Source organism: Salmo salar, chromosome 06 (assembly GCF_965601325.2).
Source record: "Salmo salar chromosome 06, fSalSal1, whole genome shotgun sequence".
Taxonomy (NCBI): Eukaryota; Metazoa; Chordata; class Actinopteri; order Salmoniformes; family Salmonidae; genus Salmo; species Salmo salar.
In genome coordinates this window covers 69,023,375-69,042,861 of record NC_138296.1, presented here as the reverse complement: position 1 = coordinate 69,042,861, position 19,487 = coordinate 69,023,375, and the positions used below count along the sequence as shown (strand labels likewise).

Here is a 19,487-nt window from a genome sequence, read left to right as displayed (position 1 = left end):
GGGAGGTCTGTAACCCAGTAGACTAGTGTTGTTCCTGGGGAACAGGGAGGTCTGTAACCCAGTAGACTAGTGTTGGTCCTGGGGAACAGGGAAGTCTGTAACCCAGTAGACTAGTGTTGGTCCTGGAGAACAGGGAGGTCTGTAACCCAGTAGACTAGTGTTGTTCCTGGGGAACAGGGAGGTCTGTAACCCAGTAGACTACTGTTGGTCCTGGAGAACAGTGAAGAGGAACCCATGGCCCAGACAAGGATCCTTCCCAGTCAGTGTCCTTTAACTTCAGCTCTCTGGCTGGCTGAATGGGGTCTCAGCAGGACCCTTGGAACTAAGATGTGAAACTAACTTACTGTCTGGAGTGTTGAATGTACAGCCTTGTCCTGGATTCTTTTTTTTTTAAGCCAATCACTAAGAGACATCTGATTAAAACTGATTCACTAATAATTGGTCTCTCTCTCTCTCTCTCTCTCTCTCTCTCTCTCTCTCTCTCTCTCTCTCTCTCTCTCTCTCTCTCTCTCTCTCTCTCTCTCTCTCTCTCTCTCTCTCTCACCCTCCCTCCCTCCCTCCCTCAGGTCCAGAACCCAGTATCAGATGGTGATAACCTGCACCTGGCTCCTCCCCAGCCCTCTAAACAGTTCCTCATCTCCCCTCCCGGCTCGCCGCCCATTGGCTGGCAGCAGATAGACGAGACCACGCCCGTCATCAACTACGACCTGCTCTATGCTGTGGCCAAGCTGGGCCCCGGTGAGTCATACCACTAGTGACACACTACATGCTGTTTTTGATTCTCTCCGTTACTCTCCTTTTCTTCACGCGACCGCTCTGTTTCAGTTTTACTTTCTCTGTCTCAACCTTTCTCTCACACCTTTCTGTTGTTCTCACTGGTTCACTCCTTCAGTCATTTCTGTCTCTCATTCTCTTTCTTATCTTCCTCTTACACGCTGTTCTATTGGCTCACGTCTCTCACTTCCTCCGTAAATATATCCAGTGATGCGTGATGTAATATGACATCCTAGAGGACCTCCCCTCGGTCAAGCAGGGCGTCAGGTCAAATTCTTCTTGTTTCAAAGATTCATGGTGTCAAGTCACACCGGTCAGAACCTGTACCTTTAAATGTTATTGGTATTCATAGAACACATCCTCTGGCGTCGGTCGCTGTGTGTTCTATAATCAGCCTTAATGCAGCCCTCTGTATAGGACACAAAGCTGTAGAGACTAGAATAGAATTTCTATTAGCTGAACCCAGTGTTGGGGACAACAGTGTTGGGGACAACAGTGTTGGGGACAACGTGTTACAAAGGTATTGAGTAACAAAACTCGTTACTTTGATTGAAGGTAACAAGTCAAACGTAATATATAACTATTTTTAAGTAACGAATCCTCACACTGCCTGAATCCCAGTTGACCTTCAGATGCAGTACAGATGCAGTACAGATGCAGTACAGATGCAGTACAGATGCATCAGGTAGTTTTACTGCTGTACAATGTAAAGCCCGTTGAGTCCTTAAAAAGTCTTTATGATCATAACAAGACTGTCAACTCCTGTATATTTCCACTTCAGCTTATAGGGAAGGTTGTGTTCTGGCGTTTATGACCGTGTCATGTCCAGAAGTCCAGTTAGTGTTTGTGGTGGACCACACACGTAGACCGACAGAGTAGATGACCGCCCGGGAGGTGATCGTCCATTTCATAGAAGATGAGTCAGGTCACCCTCTCTACTCCCCAGCTGTTGGTCTGATTACGTACTGTAGCCTACTGTTCCCATTGGAAACATGGTCCACCAGGTTGATTACAGGCAACAAGCCATTTACACATGTATTTCAACTGAGGAAGGACATTCCACACAAGGTTGTCTCACATTATAGTATAGTCCCAAAGAGTCCATCTCAAATAGTCCTGTATTTAGACCCATGGACATGTTTAGCACTGTCTGTCACAGGCTTTGTAATACTACCTAGTAGGTTTCCTATGAAATCTATTGATTCAAAAGAATTTCACACACATTGAAACATTACAGAGGTTGAGATGGAGCGACTTGTCACGTCAGTAACATCTCTCACTGGTTTAAGACATGATTTTGATTTAATGAACAGCACTCCAGTTCCGAATGTATCCTATCCTCCTTCACTCCCCGCTGCTCCGCTCTGCCTCTGTCTTCCATGCCATCAGAGGGGCAGTGTTACTTCGCTAAATTCAATTTGCCGCAGACTTGAAAGAGCCGCGAGCCAAAGCAGTGCCCCTCTCTTCACAAAGGTTCCGCTGCACGTCGTCATGTCAACCATGAATAATGCATGAGGGTGAGAGACCTGTCACTACTAACTCCCTGTACACCAATGGTTTATTCATCTCTGCTATGAGAGGAATATCAACAAGTCTCTCTCTAAACCTCCCCAACTCTCCTCTGGGTTGTAGTCACCTCAGCCACCATGTCATTCAGTCAGGAGAGAGTGACAACCACAATTGTGTCTGGCTTGATAATGATGGCTGTCTTTGAGTAAGCGGTTTAGTCAGAGCAAGCAGCGGATGCAAATGGGAATCAGTCAGCTGTTGTGTCTTCTTGTCGTTTGAAATAGACCTAAACGGAGTGCCAATCATCTTTTTGTCTGGCATGTTTTTCATATCTCACTAAATGCCTGATACGAGAGTGCTTTTTGTCCAGCAGTAAACCTAGGCCTTCTCAAAAAGCCAAGTTTGGTGATTACATAGTGTCCAGTAGTTAAGCTGTGAAAGGTAGGCTACTACTTTCTTACAATGCTTCATCTCAGTGTGTATGTAAATGTACAGGGATTATATTCCATACAGCCAGAGTCAAGTCCATCTGCCTTCCTGGCCAGAGACTAATTTTCTTTTCAGAACAGCTGTTTCACAGATTCTTGCCATTCTGCTAATTTTAGCTTGACTTTGCTGGAGCTGCCAATCGCACGGTTAACTCCCACGTAAAGAAACCCTTACTCCCAGTCAATGATGTGAAGGGAGGGAGGGAGGGAGGGAGAGAGAGAGAGATAACACCTGCAGTTTCTTGCTAACCTCTCTATTTCTCCCTCTCACGCTCTCTCTCATTCCTTCTCCATCTCTCGCTCTATCTCCCCCCCGCCCCCTCTGCTAAACTGACACTACCTCAGGTCAATCAAGGAGGCCATTTTGAAAAGTGAATATTGAATGTCACTGTCTGTCTGTCTGTCTGTCTGTCTGTCTGTCTGTCTGTCTGCCTGCCTGTCTGCCTGCCTATCTCTTCTATTTGTAGCTGCAGTGGATGTTAAAATGGCTCTGGGTGGTGGGATGAGATGTAGGAACATTTAGATTATGCAACAGGGTTTGACATTACTAACTCTCAGCTGTCAACCCCCTAGGGAACTGTATCTTTCTTTCTCTCTCTCCCTCTCTCTCTCTCTTTCTCTCTCTCTATTTCACTTTCTTTTTATTTATTTCGTTCTCTCTCTCTCTCAATTTCAATTTCAATTACATTTCAATTTAAGGGACTTTATTGTCATGGGAAACATATATTTACATTGCCAAAGCAAGTTAAATAGATAATAAACAAATCTTGCTCTGATGGCACACTGTTTTTATTTTTATTTAACCTTTATTTAACTAGACAAGTCAGTTAAGAACAAATTATTATTTACAATGACAGCCTAGGAACAGTGGGTCAACTGCCTTGTTCAGGGACAGAATGACAGATGTTTACTTTGTCAGCTCAGGGATTAGATCTTGCAACCTTTCGGTTACTAATCCAACGCTCTAACCACTAGGCTATCTGCCACCCACTTAGTCTGTACATAGTCAAAGCTTTCCTTACGTTTGGGTCAGTAACAGTGGTCAGGTATTCTGCCACTCTGTACTCTCTGTTTAGGGCCATATAGCATTCTAGTTTTCAGTTTTTTTGTTAATTCTTTCCAATGTGTCAAGTAATTATCTTGTTGTTTTCTTATGATTTGGTTGGGTCTAATTGTGTTGCTGTCCTGGAGCTCTCTCTCTCCCCAAATCCCATCAAAACACATCCCGCTGAGAGTTATCTCACTCTCTCTCTCTCCCCAAATCCCATCAAAACATATCTCACTCTCTCTTTATTCTTCCCTCTCTCCCTCTATCCTCCCTCTCTCTCTCGGTCCCTCTCGTTCTCTCTATCCCTCCTCCTCTCCCTGATCTGATACGCTGGTGTCATCCCCATACCTCAGGGAATAGACTGCATGACTGCATAGGCCCACTAACTGGAAGACACCGTAGGCCTACAGCTAAGATCGGTTACTCATACGAGTCCTCAAGATCAGTTGCATTTGAATATAATGATCTTCCTGTATCTATCAAGATAGACATACAGTATACTTATAATCCTCTCATATTTACTGGGGCACCATTTCATATTCATATTGAGTTCCTGTTTGATATTACGCGCATCTATTATGATGTAATAGTAGTGGATAGTGGTACTATAGGTAGTGATTCACCTGTAGGTAGTGAAGCACTAGGCTCTGTGCACAAGATGGTGAAAGTGATCTTACCCGTCACTGTAACAGGCTCATTGTGTACGGGACATTGTCTGGCTTCATACTGTATAATAACTCTACAGACGGTTAGAGTTGGGTCTAAGCAAATCACCCATTCATAGTCATTAACACTGTAGGTGTACTTGTTAGTGGAGCCCAGGCCCTGTCAGTATGGGTCAGCCTGGGCTACAGATACGTCTCTCTGGGGCCGAGAGCTCTCTCTAGCTGGGTCTAAACCCCCAGGACAGCCACAGCTGGAGGTTACCACCATACACCAGCCACTTCGTGGCCTCATAGCCCTCTAAGTCGCTCTCTATAGTGTCTAACTTTTACAAGCACAAAGATATCCCACTTGAAACGTTCCTTTACAGCACATGAAATGTCTCTCAAGTGACTGTATTCTTTCCTCTGTTTAGGGACTAGAGTGGGTTGCATAAGAGATTCATTTAAAGGATATTGCATAATCATTGGAGTGGAGTGGAGCAGAGCAGGATCAAACTGGTCTTTACCTCCTGTATCACTGGCCTTTCGTTTATACACTGACCTAGAATCAGAAGTGGAGCAGAGGCTGTCTCTGAACTCAGGGGTCAGAGACTGACATGAGGTCAGGGAATCGTAGTGCTTGAAGATGACTGTGTGAAAAGTGTATTTGGAGTAGAGGGTAAATGGTATGTACTGTAAGCAAGTGGGAATGGTTATTATCTGACATGTTTAGAACACTTCGAGTGCAGCAGCTAGAATGTGATTGGGCTAACAATAACGATGCCTTGGTGGTGAATATTTCCTGGTACACTGAAGTAGCACTTCCATGATAAGGCCTGGTCATATGCCTTTTATGTCATGGAGTAGAGTGCAGTATGTATATGAATGTAAACTTTTAAAACCCTGTCTAGACTCTGATGTAAGGCTGTAGAGTGCAGTTTGTATAGAAACATTTTATTTTAAAGCTCTACCTTTTAAACTGTAAACATTACAAGCGCTTACCATAGCTATCTGTCATACACTAATGATGTATGTTTGTGTATATGCGTACGTGCATACTCCATAGTGTGTGTGTGTGTGTGTGTGTGTGTGTGTGTGTGTGTGTGTGTGTGTGTGTGTGTGTGTGTGTGTGTGTGTGTGTGTGTGTGCGCATGGGTGCGTGGGTGCGTGTGTGTGAGAGAGCGCATTGCAGGCTTTTATTCTTCAGAGTATTAGTGGAGAAGCTTTAGGGTGAGCACTACTGAGAGAGTTGACTCAGTCATTCTGGTGTTTCACGCTCATTTAACAAACAAATGATGGAGTTAAGAGAGAATAGAGAATTGGAATATTAGCCTTCATATATTAGTTTATTGACACCGTCTTTAAGCTGTAAACATTGTAATGTTTCTGCTGTTTCCTAACTACATTAAACTGTCTCAACTCATCCCCATTAAAACCAGTAGCAAGAGAAAGACCAAAACTGCAGGGCTTTGCATATGGTTACAGAAACAAATGACTCATTCCTTATACATACCTTGATCATGTCAGATTGACCTCTTCCAGTTTGGCAATAATAGCCAGTTACTCAAGGAGAGGAAGTGTGTGTGTGTGTGTGTGTGTGTGTGTCGTGTGTGTGTGTGTGTGTGTGTGTGTGTGTGTGTGTGTGCGTGTGCGTGTGCGTGTGCGTGTGTGTGTGTTTGCACTGGCAATTTTAGCATGTAAATCTTGGTGGGGCAAGATTTGCATGCCAGCAAAGCCACTACACAAACAGCACTGAACAATACATTAATTGCGCTATAACGGTGACAAACGGTGCCCACAAACTGTTAGGGCCTACATAAAGCTGTCCCAACAGCAGAGCTTTCTTTTCAGCACCATGGAGTGAATCCTTACCACTATAACACCTGGCTATCAGTGGAGCCTCGTCTGGCATCAAACAGTTCATTCAGCCTCATTTACTGCCTTTTTTTAAAAACTTGCTCAAACAAATGTCGTTTCTACTGACAATTGAGATGTACAAATTATGGCATAAGGGAACAATGAGTGGATAAGAGGCAATCCTTCATTTCGATTAAGACATTAATGAGCGAGCTGAGACGGACGTAGTCAATATAACTATTTGTTCAGCACTTTTGAAATGTACAGCGACAGAATTCAGAACATGGGCTGTTCTTACAGTATTCTCCCTGTACACCAAGTCAGAACGGTAGGATAAAGAGTGTATATAAGCAGACAATGAAAGCTCTTACAATAATCGATGATGACATTTCTCTAAAACAGACTATAGGCTACATGTGCACCACCAAGTCAGAACAGTAGGCTAAATTCTGAGGGGGGAAGGGACCAAATGATTAGGGTGAGGCACATGGGCTACTAACAGCTTACTACACAACATGCATTTAGTATTACTTTCTTAGCTACAGTATGCATATCTCCCTGGCATATTACATCATTTATGCAGCAGCATACAACACATTGTTGGACTCACAGTTGTGCTGTGCTCACTTGAACAGGAAGGTGGCGTGGCAGTCCTTCTTGTGGGCAAATTTTGGCATAAAACTTTGTCTTCAAAGTCTGGCTTTCTCTGGATTTATGGTGCTTTCAAGACAACTGGGAAGTCTGAAAAAAACAAGGTTGAATCATGACATCAGGGATCTTCAGGTCGTAGCTCTAGAAAGAGGCCAGAGTTGCCAACTTGGAATTCCGAGTAGGATGACCATTCAAAACGTATTTTCCCAGTCGGAGCTAGTTCTTTTCAGTTTCCAGTTGTCTTGAACTCACTGAAGTCTGAGATTTCACAGTTCTGAGTTTCCAGTTGTTTTGAACGCGGCAGAAGTCACCTGGATTGACAGCATGGCCAAAGTATTCAACCTTTTCTGGCCCATGGTGTTTCATGTGAATGTTTATTCTTTTAAGCTTTGAAAAGAGACCCTTAAACCCAGACTTGGACTACACACCCTCTCCACCGAATAGCAGGCAGGGGATGCAAAATAGTGATTGCTTTGCAACGCTTGTAGTGAGCCACTGATTCCTTCCAAACCAGTCATTGTTGAATTTGCGATTTCCAACTTGTTGTGTAATGTTTATGTCCAATGGCCGATGAGCACCGATACGTTTTATCTATAGGTTCTCTTCATATGACAAGGATGGAAAAGGATTTGCCAGTAGATTGTCGATGTGATTCATGATGATTATTGTCTAGCTTGCTAGCAAAGATTTTGAAATCACTCCAATCAAAGCTACGGTAAATTTGTCGTTATTTTATCTGTGGTCAATGACCTTGAGCCTTCTTGGATGGGCACTTCTAATGTAAATCTATAGCAGCACCCAAGGGGGCTTGAACTTTCAACCTCTCCCTGTAGATTTCGTGGTGACGTATTGTCCCCATGAGTGACAGAACACCAAGCCAATCACAGCACAACTAGAGAAGATTACCAACCCCTACTCTCTGTATTTTTACTGGCTGCCCACCACAGAAAGCACTGAGCTAGGCTGAAACAAGTAAGAAAGTAAAAATGTATGCGGCTTTATTAACTCAATATTTTTTTTTTTTACATTGTTATCAAACTGATATATGACATGTATTAATGCCAAAATAACAAACAAAACAGGAACAAACCAGGTGGGGCTCAAAACAGGTGAATGACGAGTCGCCTGTGTGTGTGTGTGTGTGTGTGTGTGTGTGTGTGTGTGTGTGTGTGTGTGTGTGTGTGTGTGTGTGTGTGTGTGTGTGTGTGTGTGTGTGTGTGTGTGTGTGTGTGTGTGTGTGTGTGTGTGTGTGTGTGTGTTTTTCATCCAGTGCAGTGTTTCCACATGCACGCCAGCCTTCAGAGAGACTAGCTGAGTGTAGTGTGATTACGGCTCCACCAGTCTGCCTCCCTCCAACACAAGCCCTCGTTAAGGAGAGAATGCTTTTGTTGTTCCCAGCTTGTTTACAAGGCACGTATCCAGCCTTTCACTCGCTCTCTCACTAAGCCTGAGAAATAAAAACATTTGAGGCGCATCTGTGGGCAAGGGGGTTGCCAAGATGTGTGGCGGCAGGCAGGCAGGCAGGCAGGCAGGCAGGCAGGCAGGCAGGCAGGCAGGCAGGCGCAATGTCAGAGTCCAGCATATAAATATACATGTATATTTAAGCAATAAGGCCCGAGGAGGTGTGGTATATGGCCAATATACCACAGCTACAGACTGTTCATAGGCCGCATACCCGTGGTATACGGTCTCATATACTACGGCTGTCAGCCAATCAGCATTCAGGGCTCGAACCACCCAGTTTATAAATATATGTATATAATGGTGTGTATAGACAGTATGGACAGTATATGAATAGAAAAGGTGTGTACAGCAGCAGTCAAACGCTCCTGAAGGAATTGTTGCCTCACCCATAACGGGGTTAACTCTGTACCAGAAGAGCAGTCCTGTGCTGTAGTCTACTACAACCGTTTATTTTGGGACTGTTGCTAAGGAATGTTGTATATTTAAGAAATGGTGATTCAGAGAGTGTATTATTTGGAGTGTTTGGCCTGGCTTGAAAGAATGCTGTAAAAGTAGCTGCACTGTGTTAGTGGTCCTGGGCCTAGGCCACACTGAAGCCCAAAGAGAGAGGCCATCATGTCCAGCTGTCCATCTGTCCTTCCACCCCCACACACACGCTCCGCATGGCACGACCCATTAGGTGCCATCCAATTTGATCCTGGTTAATACATAGCTTTGATAGGAGCTGGCCAGGTGGGTTGTGGTGGGATAGGCGTTCATTGCCATGGGGTTAGAGATGGTGAGCTTACTGCATACAGTACAGTCCCTACACACACACACACACACACACACACACACACACACACACACACACACACACACACACACACACACACACACACACACACACACACACAGAGCACATTCATTAGCAGAGCCTGAAATAGCAGGGATAATGCCAGGTGTGCTGGGAATGACAATGAGCTCTGTGTGTGTGTGTGTGTGTGTGTGTGTGTGTGTGTGTGTGTGTGTGTGTGTGTGTGTGTGTGTGTGTGTGTGTGTGTGTGTGTGTGTGTGTGTGTGTGTGGTGCCTGTGTGTGTGTGTGTGTGTGTGCCTGTGCGTGTGTCATTATGTGATAATTAGCTGCAATGTTGTCGTTATCAGAACCCCTGAGACATACTAAATGACAGACTGTATAACAGCTCTTAAGGAGAGTGTTGAACCCCCAGTGTGGAGGTGAGTGTGTGATCTGGGCTCTGTAGCTGATCTGGGAGTGAGTTGACTGATACTTATACAGCTCCATTATGTTGTTCTGAGTACTGGGCGTGTGCTGAGCCTCTATTATCCCCCTCTCATTCTCTTCCTCTCAGTACCTCCCCTTCTCTCTCTATTTCATTTTCACTCTCTTCTCTGTTTTCTGCATTCCTCTCCCACTCCCCTCCCCCTCTCGCCCTCCTCTACCTCGCTCCCCCTCTACCTCTCCCTCTCTCCCCCCTCTACATCGCTCCCCCTCTACCTCTCCCCCCTCCCCCTCTACCTTTCCCTCTACCTCTCCCCCCTTCCCCTTCCCCTCTACCTCTCCCTCTCTCCCTCTTTCTGACTGACTGTCTGACCCGGAGCGTCAGCACGCAGCTGCATTGACGTCACCCAGCGGTTGGCTGAGGAGCCCAGTCCTCAGGAGAAATGGAGGGAGGGAATGCTATTGCTTCAGTCCTCCCTGGGTTCAGGTCCTCCTAACCAGAGAATTACATAGTCTTTCTGTATATTAAGCTTCTGCCCCCAATTCTCACATGACCATTTAGTAATTATGAGGAGAAAATCATCACCCAGGTTGAGTTTGCCTCACCTCACTGATTTACTGTCTCTCTTGGAACCAGGGCTCCCTCTTGAGGTCATGTACGCATTTACATTTTCAAATGTCTTGTACTGACCATCTCTTCCTCTCTCCTCTGCTCGCTCTCTCTTTGTCTGTTTCAAAAAAACTAACATTTAGGGGGTAGATCAGCTTTAATATTGCAGGTAGATTGTTGCTTCCGTCAATGTAATTATCTGCATCACTTCCAATCCCCCATATATATTTGGGCATATATACATACATACATACATACATACATACATACATACATACATACATACATACATACATACATACATTTTTTGAATATATTTTCCTTTATTACTTTCTAACCCCACCACTCCTTCCCTGATTGGAGTAAACTAAGGAACATCACCACTTAGGCTTCTACTTCCAGCTTATACATACTATGTACATTTTATGGACAAAGTCTATTTTACAACAGTTCTAATTTGTTAGTTTTTACTCCTGTCCTTCCTCAACCTCTACCATCTATTTCTGATGTCCTTCCTCTACCCTCAACCTCTACCATCTATTTCTGATGTCCTTCCTCTACCCTCAACCTCTCCCATCTATTTCTGATGTCCTTCCTCTACCCTCAACCTCTACCATCTATTTATGATGCCTTTCCTCTACCCTCAACCTCTACCATCTATTTCTGATGTCCTTCCTCTACCCTCAACCTCTCCCATCTATTTCTGATGTCTTTCCTCTACCCTCAACCTCTCCCATCTATTTATAATGTGCTTCCTCTACCCTCAACCTCTACCATCTATTTCTGATGTCCTTCCTCAACCTCTACCATCTATTTCTGATGTCCTTCATCTACCCTCAACCTCTCCCATCTATTTCTGATGTCCTTCATCTACCCTCAACCTCTACCATCTATTTCTGATGTCCTTCATCTACCCTCAACCTCTCCCATCTATTTCTGATGTCCTTCCTCTACCCTCAACCTCTACCATCTATTTCTGATGTCCTTCCTCAACCTCTACCATCTATTTCTGATGTCCTTCCTCTACCCTCAACCTCTCCCATCTATTTCTGATGTCCTTCCTCTACCCTCAACCTCTCCCATCTATTTCTGATGCCCCTCTCCCATCTATTTCTGATGTCCTTCCTCTACCCTCAACCTCTCCCATCTATTTCTGATGTCCTTCCTCTACCCTCAACCTCTCCATCTATTTCTGATGTCCTTCATCTACCCTCAACCTCTCCCATCTATTTCTGATGTCCTTCCTCTACCCTCAACCTCTACCATCTATTTATGATGCCTTTCCTCTACCCTCAACCTCTCCATCTATTTCTGATGTCCTTCATCTACCCTCAACCTCTCCCATCTATTTCTGATGTCCTTCCTCTACCCTCAACCTCTACCATCTATTTATGATGCCTTTCCTCTACCCTCAACCTCTCCCATCTATTTCTGATGTCCTTCCTCTACCCTCAACCTCTCCCATCTATTTCTGATGTCCTTCATCTACCCTCAACCTCTCCCATCTATTTCTGATGTCCTTCATCTACCCTCAACCTCTCCCATCTATTTCTGATGTCCTTCCTCTACCCTCAACCTCTCCCATCTATTTCTGATGTCCTTCATCTACCCTCAACCTCTCCCATCTATTTCTGATGTCCTTCCTCTACCCTCAACCTCTACCATCTATTTCTGATGTCCTTCCTCTACCCTCAACCTCTCCCATCTATTTCTGATGTCCTTCCTCTACCCTCAACCTCTACCATCTATTTATGATGTCCTTCCTCTACCCTCAACCTCTACCATCTATTTCTTTCACAAAAGTTCTTAACCTATACATCTTTTACGGGCACAGTATTTTTTACATTAGTTTACATCTAGTTTAGTTTACATGAGTTATCTAGTTGATATTAGTTGTTATTACTCCCAACCTTCAGCTCCATTCAACCCATCCCATCTATCTCTTAACACAATCCATATTGGATTTCTATTTGCCATGTATTTTTCAACTGTGCTATGATGTTGCTCTCTCTCCCGTCTCTCTCTCTCTGTCTACAGGAGAGAAGTTTGAGCTACATGCAGGAACAGAGTCCACCCCCAGTGTTGTTGTCCACGTCTGCGACAGCGACACCGAGGAAGTGGAGGAACCAAAGAATTGCCCCAAACCAAAAATCATCCAGACCCGGCGCCCTGACCTTCCTACTTCTCACTGAACTCTGTCCCCCTGCCACTTCCTGCCGTAACATCGTCGACTGGAGGAAGGAGAATCGATCCCCTGTCTCTCTCTCTCTCACAGGAACATTCCCCGTGTTCAGCACTCCCCACCCTACGGCCGCCCCGCCCGGGCCAGAAAGGGAAGTGCTCTCTGTTCCTCATCCTCGTCGACATACAGCCGTTGATGTGCTACATGTATGATTGTGTTGGCAATACTCCATACTTACATCAAGATTCAGCCACCATACCCTCAGTGATTGGTTCCTGTCTGTATGATTCTGTTGTTGTAATGTCACACAGTTAGCAGCGATGGGGCAGCACCTTGCTTTGAGCTCGGCCTCTGATTGGCTTAGGGGTTGTGGCGAATGCCCGTGTAAAGAAGCCCATTGGTCGCCTTTATAGACGTGTGTTAGCTTTGCTCTCGCTCCACTGCGTATGTACCACATGCACTGACAATGAATAGCGCTTCTCTCATTAGGGCATGCTAGCTACTGGTGGTGGGATGAGTTGAAGTAACCTGAAAGAGCATTATGCTAAATGGTCAATACTTAGTCTTATAGTCCCTTAAAGTTGTCAGAGGTTATCCATCGTGTTATCAGTGCTGTCTGTCGACCATGGGAATTTCTTCAATCTTGCCAATGCATGCACTGGTCTGATATAGTTTGTGTGTTTACTGTGTTCTGTTTTCTGTATGTAGCTGTCAATTTGACCTCTCTCTCTCGCTCTCTTCTCTAACTTCTCTCTTTTATCTCCCTGTGTTTTCTGGCTATCGGTGTTCTTCACAGAAAACAATGCTAATAACAGTTACAATCCATGCATCTTCAAGTGAAAGCATTATGTACAATGACATTTCTGTGATTTTTCCTCAATGTGAATTTTTCTGTGCCCATGTCTTGTCCCTGAAAGTCTGTTTAAAGAAAAAGGAGTACAAGAAAACTGAAGAAAAAAAACTTAACAAAGAAAAAACGGAATGCCTGGTGGCCACCTTTTCCTTATAGGCTGAAATGGAAAGCCAATCATATATCATCACGTGAAGCCAGTCTATAAAGTGCATGGTTACATTTTTCTAGAGATATTGTGTTGTCTGAGAATCGTGGTCCAGTCATGGGATTTCCTCGTGTTTCCTTTATGTGCCTCTGTAGGGAGCGAGAAAGAAACATTTATTCAAACTCATACCGAAGAAAATAAATGCATGTTGACGATCCTGAGAGGAGTAAAACAGAAAACAATGATGTTATTATAGAGTTATATTACACAAATCTTCCAAGTGCTATTACACAGTTTCTGTCGAGATGGTCAAGGGGAATTACATACTGTACTCTCACACACAACCATGTTTGTTTTCCTTTATTGTGTGTTTTGTTTTTCCTGTGTTGGTTCAATGAGTGTCTTCTTGGTGTGCCTGATTTAACTTCTAGGCTGTAGAACAAGCCCTGTACAAATTGGACCTCCCTGTCTAGTTGTGGAGAGCTGGCGTGGTGATCAATTTTCTATTGTCCAAACTATTGACCCTTCCTGTTTCAGACATTGCACCTACACTCTGATTCTACATTACTGTGACCCACTGATTCAACCCTTGGTGCTTTTATACACTCTAACGCCTCACTCTAAACCCTCACTGTAACCCCTCACTGTAACCCCACACTGTACATCATTCCAATCCCCATCTCTGATAACGATGGCTCAAATGATCAGATTTGATAACCCAGTTCAAAGTGCACTAACTGAAATAATTGTTTTATTCCAACCAGCTCCAGTAGGTTGTAGTTTAATTCCAACCAGCTCCAGTAGGTTGTAGTTTTATTCCAACCAACTCCAGTAGGTTGTAGTTTTATTCCAACCAACTCCAGTAGGTTGTAGTTTTATTCCAACCAGCTCCAGTAGGTTGTAGTTTTATTCCAACCAGCTCCAGTAGATTGTAGTTTAATTCCAACCAGCTCCAGTAGGTTGTATTTTAATTCCAACCAGCTCCAGTAGGTTGTAGTTTAATTCCAACCAGCTCCAGTAGGTTGTAGTTTAATTCCAACCAGCTCCAGTAGGTTGTAGTTTTATTCCAACCAACTCCAGTAGGTTGTAGTTTAATTCCAACCAGCTCCAGTAGGTTGTAGTTTTATTCCAACCAGCTCCAGTAGGTTGTAGTTTTATTCCAACCAGCTCCAGTAGATTGTAGTTTAATTCCAACCAGCTCCAGTAGGTTGTAGTTTAATTCCAACCAGCTCCAGTAGGTTGTAGTTTAATTCCAACCAGCTCCAGTAGGTTGTAGTTTTATTCCAACCAGCTCCAGTAGATTGTAGTTTAATTCCAACCAGCTCCAGTAGGTTGTAGTTTAATTCCAACCAGCTCCAGTAGGTTGTAGTTTAATTCCAACCAGCTCCAGTAGGTTGTAGTTTTATTCCAACCAGCTCCAGTAGGTTGTAGTTTAATTCCAACCAGCTCCAGTAGGTTGTAGTTTAATTCCAACCAGCTCCAGTAGGTTGTAGTTTAATTCCAACCAGCTCCAGTAGGTTGTAGTTTAATTCCAACCAGCTCCAGTAGGTTGTAGTTTTATTCCAACCAACTCCAGTAGGTTGTAGTTTTATTCCAACCAGCTCCAGTAGGTTGTAGTTTAATTCCAACCAGCTCCAGTAGGTTGTAGTTTAATTCCAACCAGCTCCAGTAGGTTGTAGTTTTATTCCAACCAACTCCAGTAGGTTGTAGTTTAATTCCAACCAGCTCCAGTAGGTTGTAGTTTAATTCCAACCAGCTCCAGTAGATTGTAGTTTAATTCCAACCAGCTCCAGTAGGTTGTAGTTTTATTCCAACCAGCTCCAGTAGGTTGTAGTTTTATTCCAACCAACTCCAGTAGGTTGTAGTTTTATTCCAACCAGCTCCAGTAGGTTGTAGTTTAATTCCAACCAGCTCCAGTAGGTTGTAGTTTAATTCCAACCAGCTCCAGTAGGTTGTAGTTTTATTCCAACCAACTCCAGTAGGTTGTAGTTTTATTCCAACCAACTCCAGTAGGTTGTAGTTTAATTCCAACCAGCTCCAGTAGATTGTAGTTTTATTCCAACCAACTCCAGTAGGTTGTAGTTTAATTCCAACCAGCTCCAGTAGATTGTAGTTTAATTCCAAACAGCTCCAGTAGGTTGTAGTTTAATTCCAACCAGCTCCAGTAGGTTGTAGTTTAATTCCAACCAGCTCCAGTAGGTTGTAGTTTTATTCCAACCAGCTCCAGTAGGTTGTAGTTTAATTCCAACCAGCTCCAGTAGGTTGTAGTTTTATTCCAACCAGCTCCAGTAGGTTGTAGTTTTATTCCAACCAGCTCCAGTAGGTTGTAGTTTAATTCCAACCAGCTCCAGTAGGTTGTAGTTTAATTCCAACCAGCTCCAGTAGGTTGTAGTTTTATTCCAACCAGCTCCAGTAGGTTGTAGTTTTATTCCAACCAGCTCCAGTAGGTTATAGCTTTATTCTACCTGCAATATTTTCCTATCTGCTTTTGTTAAACATTTAGTCATTCTAATTGATATTTTAAGCAGATCAAATGATGTTGGTAATAATGAGCCACTATCCTTGTGGAAGTCATAGACTTCAAATGACATTGAGTACAGGCCCTTTTCTAAAAACACCAGGTTTGAATCATGTATTGTATATGGTGCATATCAAATGGTTACAATAGTGTATTCCTCTTCCTTGTTTTATTTCATACATGCTGGCTTTAAGACACTGTTCCCTCACTGTATGGTCAGATAAACCAGACACAACACAATGACATGCCACTGTCCAAGGTATGTACTACAGCCACCATTACTACCCTCAATGAGGTGACTTGTATACATGCAATGGGTTTTGTTCTGGACTTTGGTGTCTTTCGCCTAGACCTCTGGTCTGTTGAATCTGCACTCTTGTCCTGCAGTCATATTCCTCAAAACCTAAACACAGTAGACAGTATGTACCTGTGTATGATTCAACATGTCCAGATATTTGTATTTTATTTTCAAATTAAAATCATTATATTATTCTCTGTTTCTTGTAAGAGTCAGTTGGATTGGAAGGGAATATCAGTGATGGGGTAACCAATAGGTGTATTGTGTAAAAATTGTGTATGACCATCAATGTACTTGTCATTCTACATGTAACGTTACAACAACCTGCCTGCCTACACTAAGGAGACATATCTGTATATATTAATCAATACTATTTTTACTGCATTTTTGTACAAATATTCATGGTAGCCATGTACAAGTAGTTCAAATGATTCTATGGTAGTATTAAAATAGTTTGGTTTTAATGAATTGTCTCGTGTTGTTATTTCATGGCTCTGTTGCTTATAGGACTACTGATTGTATAGGAAAATGAGAAGCGTTGTAATGGCTGTCGTCGGGAATAGAGGACCAAAACCCAGCAGGAATGTGGATGCTCATCTTGTATTTATTTTAAAATAAAGAGAACACCAAAATAACAAAGAACTCACAAACAACAAAACAGTCTTGTCATGCTCACAGAGGCAAAACAAGAAACAATCTCCCACAACACTACGCCAAACAATTACCCATATATAGGACTCTCAATCAGAGGCAACAAGAAAGCACCTGCCTCCAATTGAGAGTCCAACCCCCCATTAACCTACACATAGAAATACCACAAACCAGAAAGAACATAGAAATACAAAACATAGAACATAGACCAAAACCCGGAAATAATAAATCAAACACCCTACTACATAAATCACCACCCCGAACCACATAAACAAAATACCCTCTGCCACGTCCTGACCAAACTACAATAACAAATAACCCTTATACTGGTCAGGACGTGACAAGCGTCTACATCACCTCCCCAGCCCAGCCTCCATTTACATGACTCCTATCTTGTAAAGTCTCCCCATTCAGCTAACCGTCACTCCATCCCCTTTAATTCCCTTCATTGTGGAACATCAGTGTGTACGGCTAGACACGGCCAACAGCCATCACCATGGTACGGTGTTTCATTTTGAACAAAGAGGACATCACTGTGATAAACGCAACGTTCACCTCATCTCTCTCTATCTCTTTCCCTTCCACCCTCTCTCGCTCCCTCTCTCCTGTTCGTTCCTTATTGCTTTATCCTCTGTCGGAGATCGCTTGTTATTCCCCTCACTCCACTGTTGCCGTGGGTTTCTAGGGCGATGCTGACGCAACAGCCGTCAATCACGCTGGTGTTTCCAGTGCTCGCCCCTTCTAGTGTGGATGACAGGTTACAATATGACGCTGATGTTCATTGTTCAGTCAGGGGGCTACAGGCTATGTTTATGAAGGCTTCAACTTTTTCTCCTTGCTGTAGGACAGAAATTATATGAAAAGTGGTGCTTTGACTCTCCCTCCTTTCCTCTCTTCTCCACAGTCTCCTGCCTCCTTCTAGCTGTTAGGTCATCCAGACACAAACCACTCACTAACTGGCTCCCATATAGACATGATGTAGAAACCACAGGCTTGAACTATAGGATGAGAATAAAGCCTGCTTATAGACACAACAGTGACATCAATCATCGTTCTTGCCAAACATGTAACATTCACCAGGGTTGTAGATTAACGGATTGTTTTATGGGTTAGAGTTAGGGTTAGGGTTTCTGACAGGCTGACAAGTGCAATGTATTATCAATGTAGGGTTAGGGTAATACATTGTGGAGCTGAAACTCTAGAATGGTAATACAATGCACTTACATCTGTTAGACTAACTCTTACCCTATCCTTTCAATGGGTACATGTAACACAATACTGGATTTATTACACTGTACTTATAGGGGTAATTACACGCTAATAACAAAATTGTAATGCAAAATGTGACCATAAATAATACTTGGTTTATTATTAATACATTCCATTACTTATTTTCAAAGCAGTGTTTATGTCCAATTTGCTTGCCAAACATCTAGGTCTTTATGGAGCTGTTAGGAGACAGACCGTAAATAAAGTGTTTGCTGATGAACCGGTGGTTTTCAGTAATAATAATATGAGACTGTGATGCTTGTGAGTAATAGATTAGGATTTACCGTCTTCTATTTCATTGCATAGTAAAAATTCACAGCAGACATAAATCAATTCGCCTCTCTCTGCAGAGCAGAGCAATATCTGCATGGACCACTAGGAGGCAGTAAATACCTTCCATTTTATAGGCTGCCTGTTTTATGGCCAAATTTAAGCAGCTGAGATTTGATTTTATGGGTGTTATTAAAAGGAATGATCATATCATTATAAAGTGAAATGACACCATAAAATAATCTATAGCCCCGTTTATACCTGGTTCTAACTTGTGTCCTTTGTCTTGATTTTGTCCACATTCTGATTGTGCCCACATTGCCAGACAGGTGTCGACAATCAAGACACATTGTAATCGGATTGTGATCAGATCATCCTGCCCACATCCGGAGGTAGTCAGACAAGCATTGTGTCTGGATATCTTACAAGTGTAAACAGATCTGGACAGAAAAACCATTTATATCATAATTTTTCCACCCTCTAAAATCATTAACAGGTGGCACCATTGACTGATTACATCAATGTGTCTTACATTAAATTAAAAAATCATATTTTGAAAGAATAGCTGTGAAATAATTTGCATAAAGGAAGGGACCAGGGAATCTGGTCACAATGCAGACACATTGGATGGATAACAGACACATTTTAATACCATGTGTAGACACATTTCTGGAAATATGGGTACAATCAGAATGTAGAAAAGATCAGGACAAAGAACCCATGTTAGTACCAGGTATAAACGGGGCTTTTGAATGCCTGTTAGCATGTAGACAATGTTGAAACATCACTATAGTGCTAGAATGACAGACAGTAGGCCACTGTACAATAGAATCATTTCAGACCAGCTCTGTCAGTGTTCCATTGCTAATATTTATTTCATCGAGTGCATAAATATAACATTTGTTTCTTTGTTGGTAAAAATGTGTGTGTGTGTGCGTATCAGTGGTTGTTTCAGGGGGAGATGCTGTGTGACTTTCTGTATGTGCCTATAGTACATATATGTGAGCATGCTGCGTAGCTCTCTGTTTTGTTTTGT

General features: G+C 43.1%; 1 protein-coding gene across 2 annotated transcripts in view; it reads left to right on the top strand.

Annotated features, from left to right (window-relative positions):
- LOC106607852 (calcipressin-2) overlaps positions 1-16,725 on the top strand; it is a 140,890-nt gene extending 124,165 nt beyond the window's left edge. For both annotated transcript variants that reach the window (XM_045720885.2, XM_014205284.3), the window contains 2 exons: positions 567-738; positions 12,303-16,725. In XM_045720885.2, the coding sequence (XP_045576841.1) occupies positions 567-738; positions 12,303-12,457 (327 nt within the window). In that variant the 3' untranslated portion in view covers positions 12,458-16,725. The remainder of the gene's footprint in view (positions 1-566; positions 739-12,302) is intronic.
- The last annotated feature ends 2,762 nt before the right edge of the window (positions 16,726-19,487 follow it).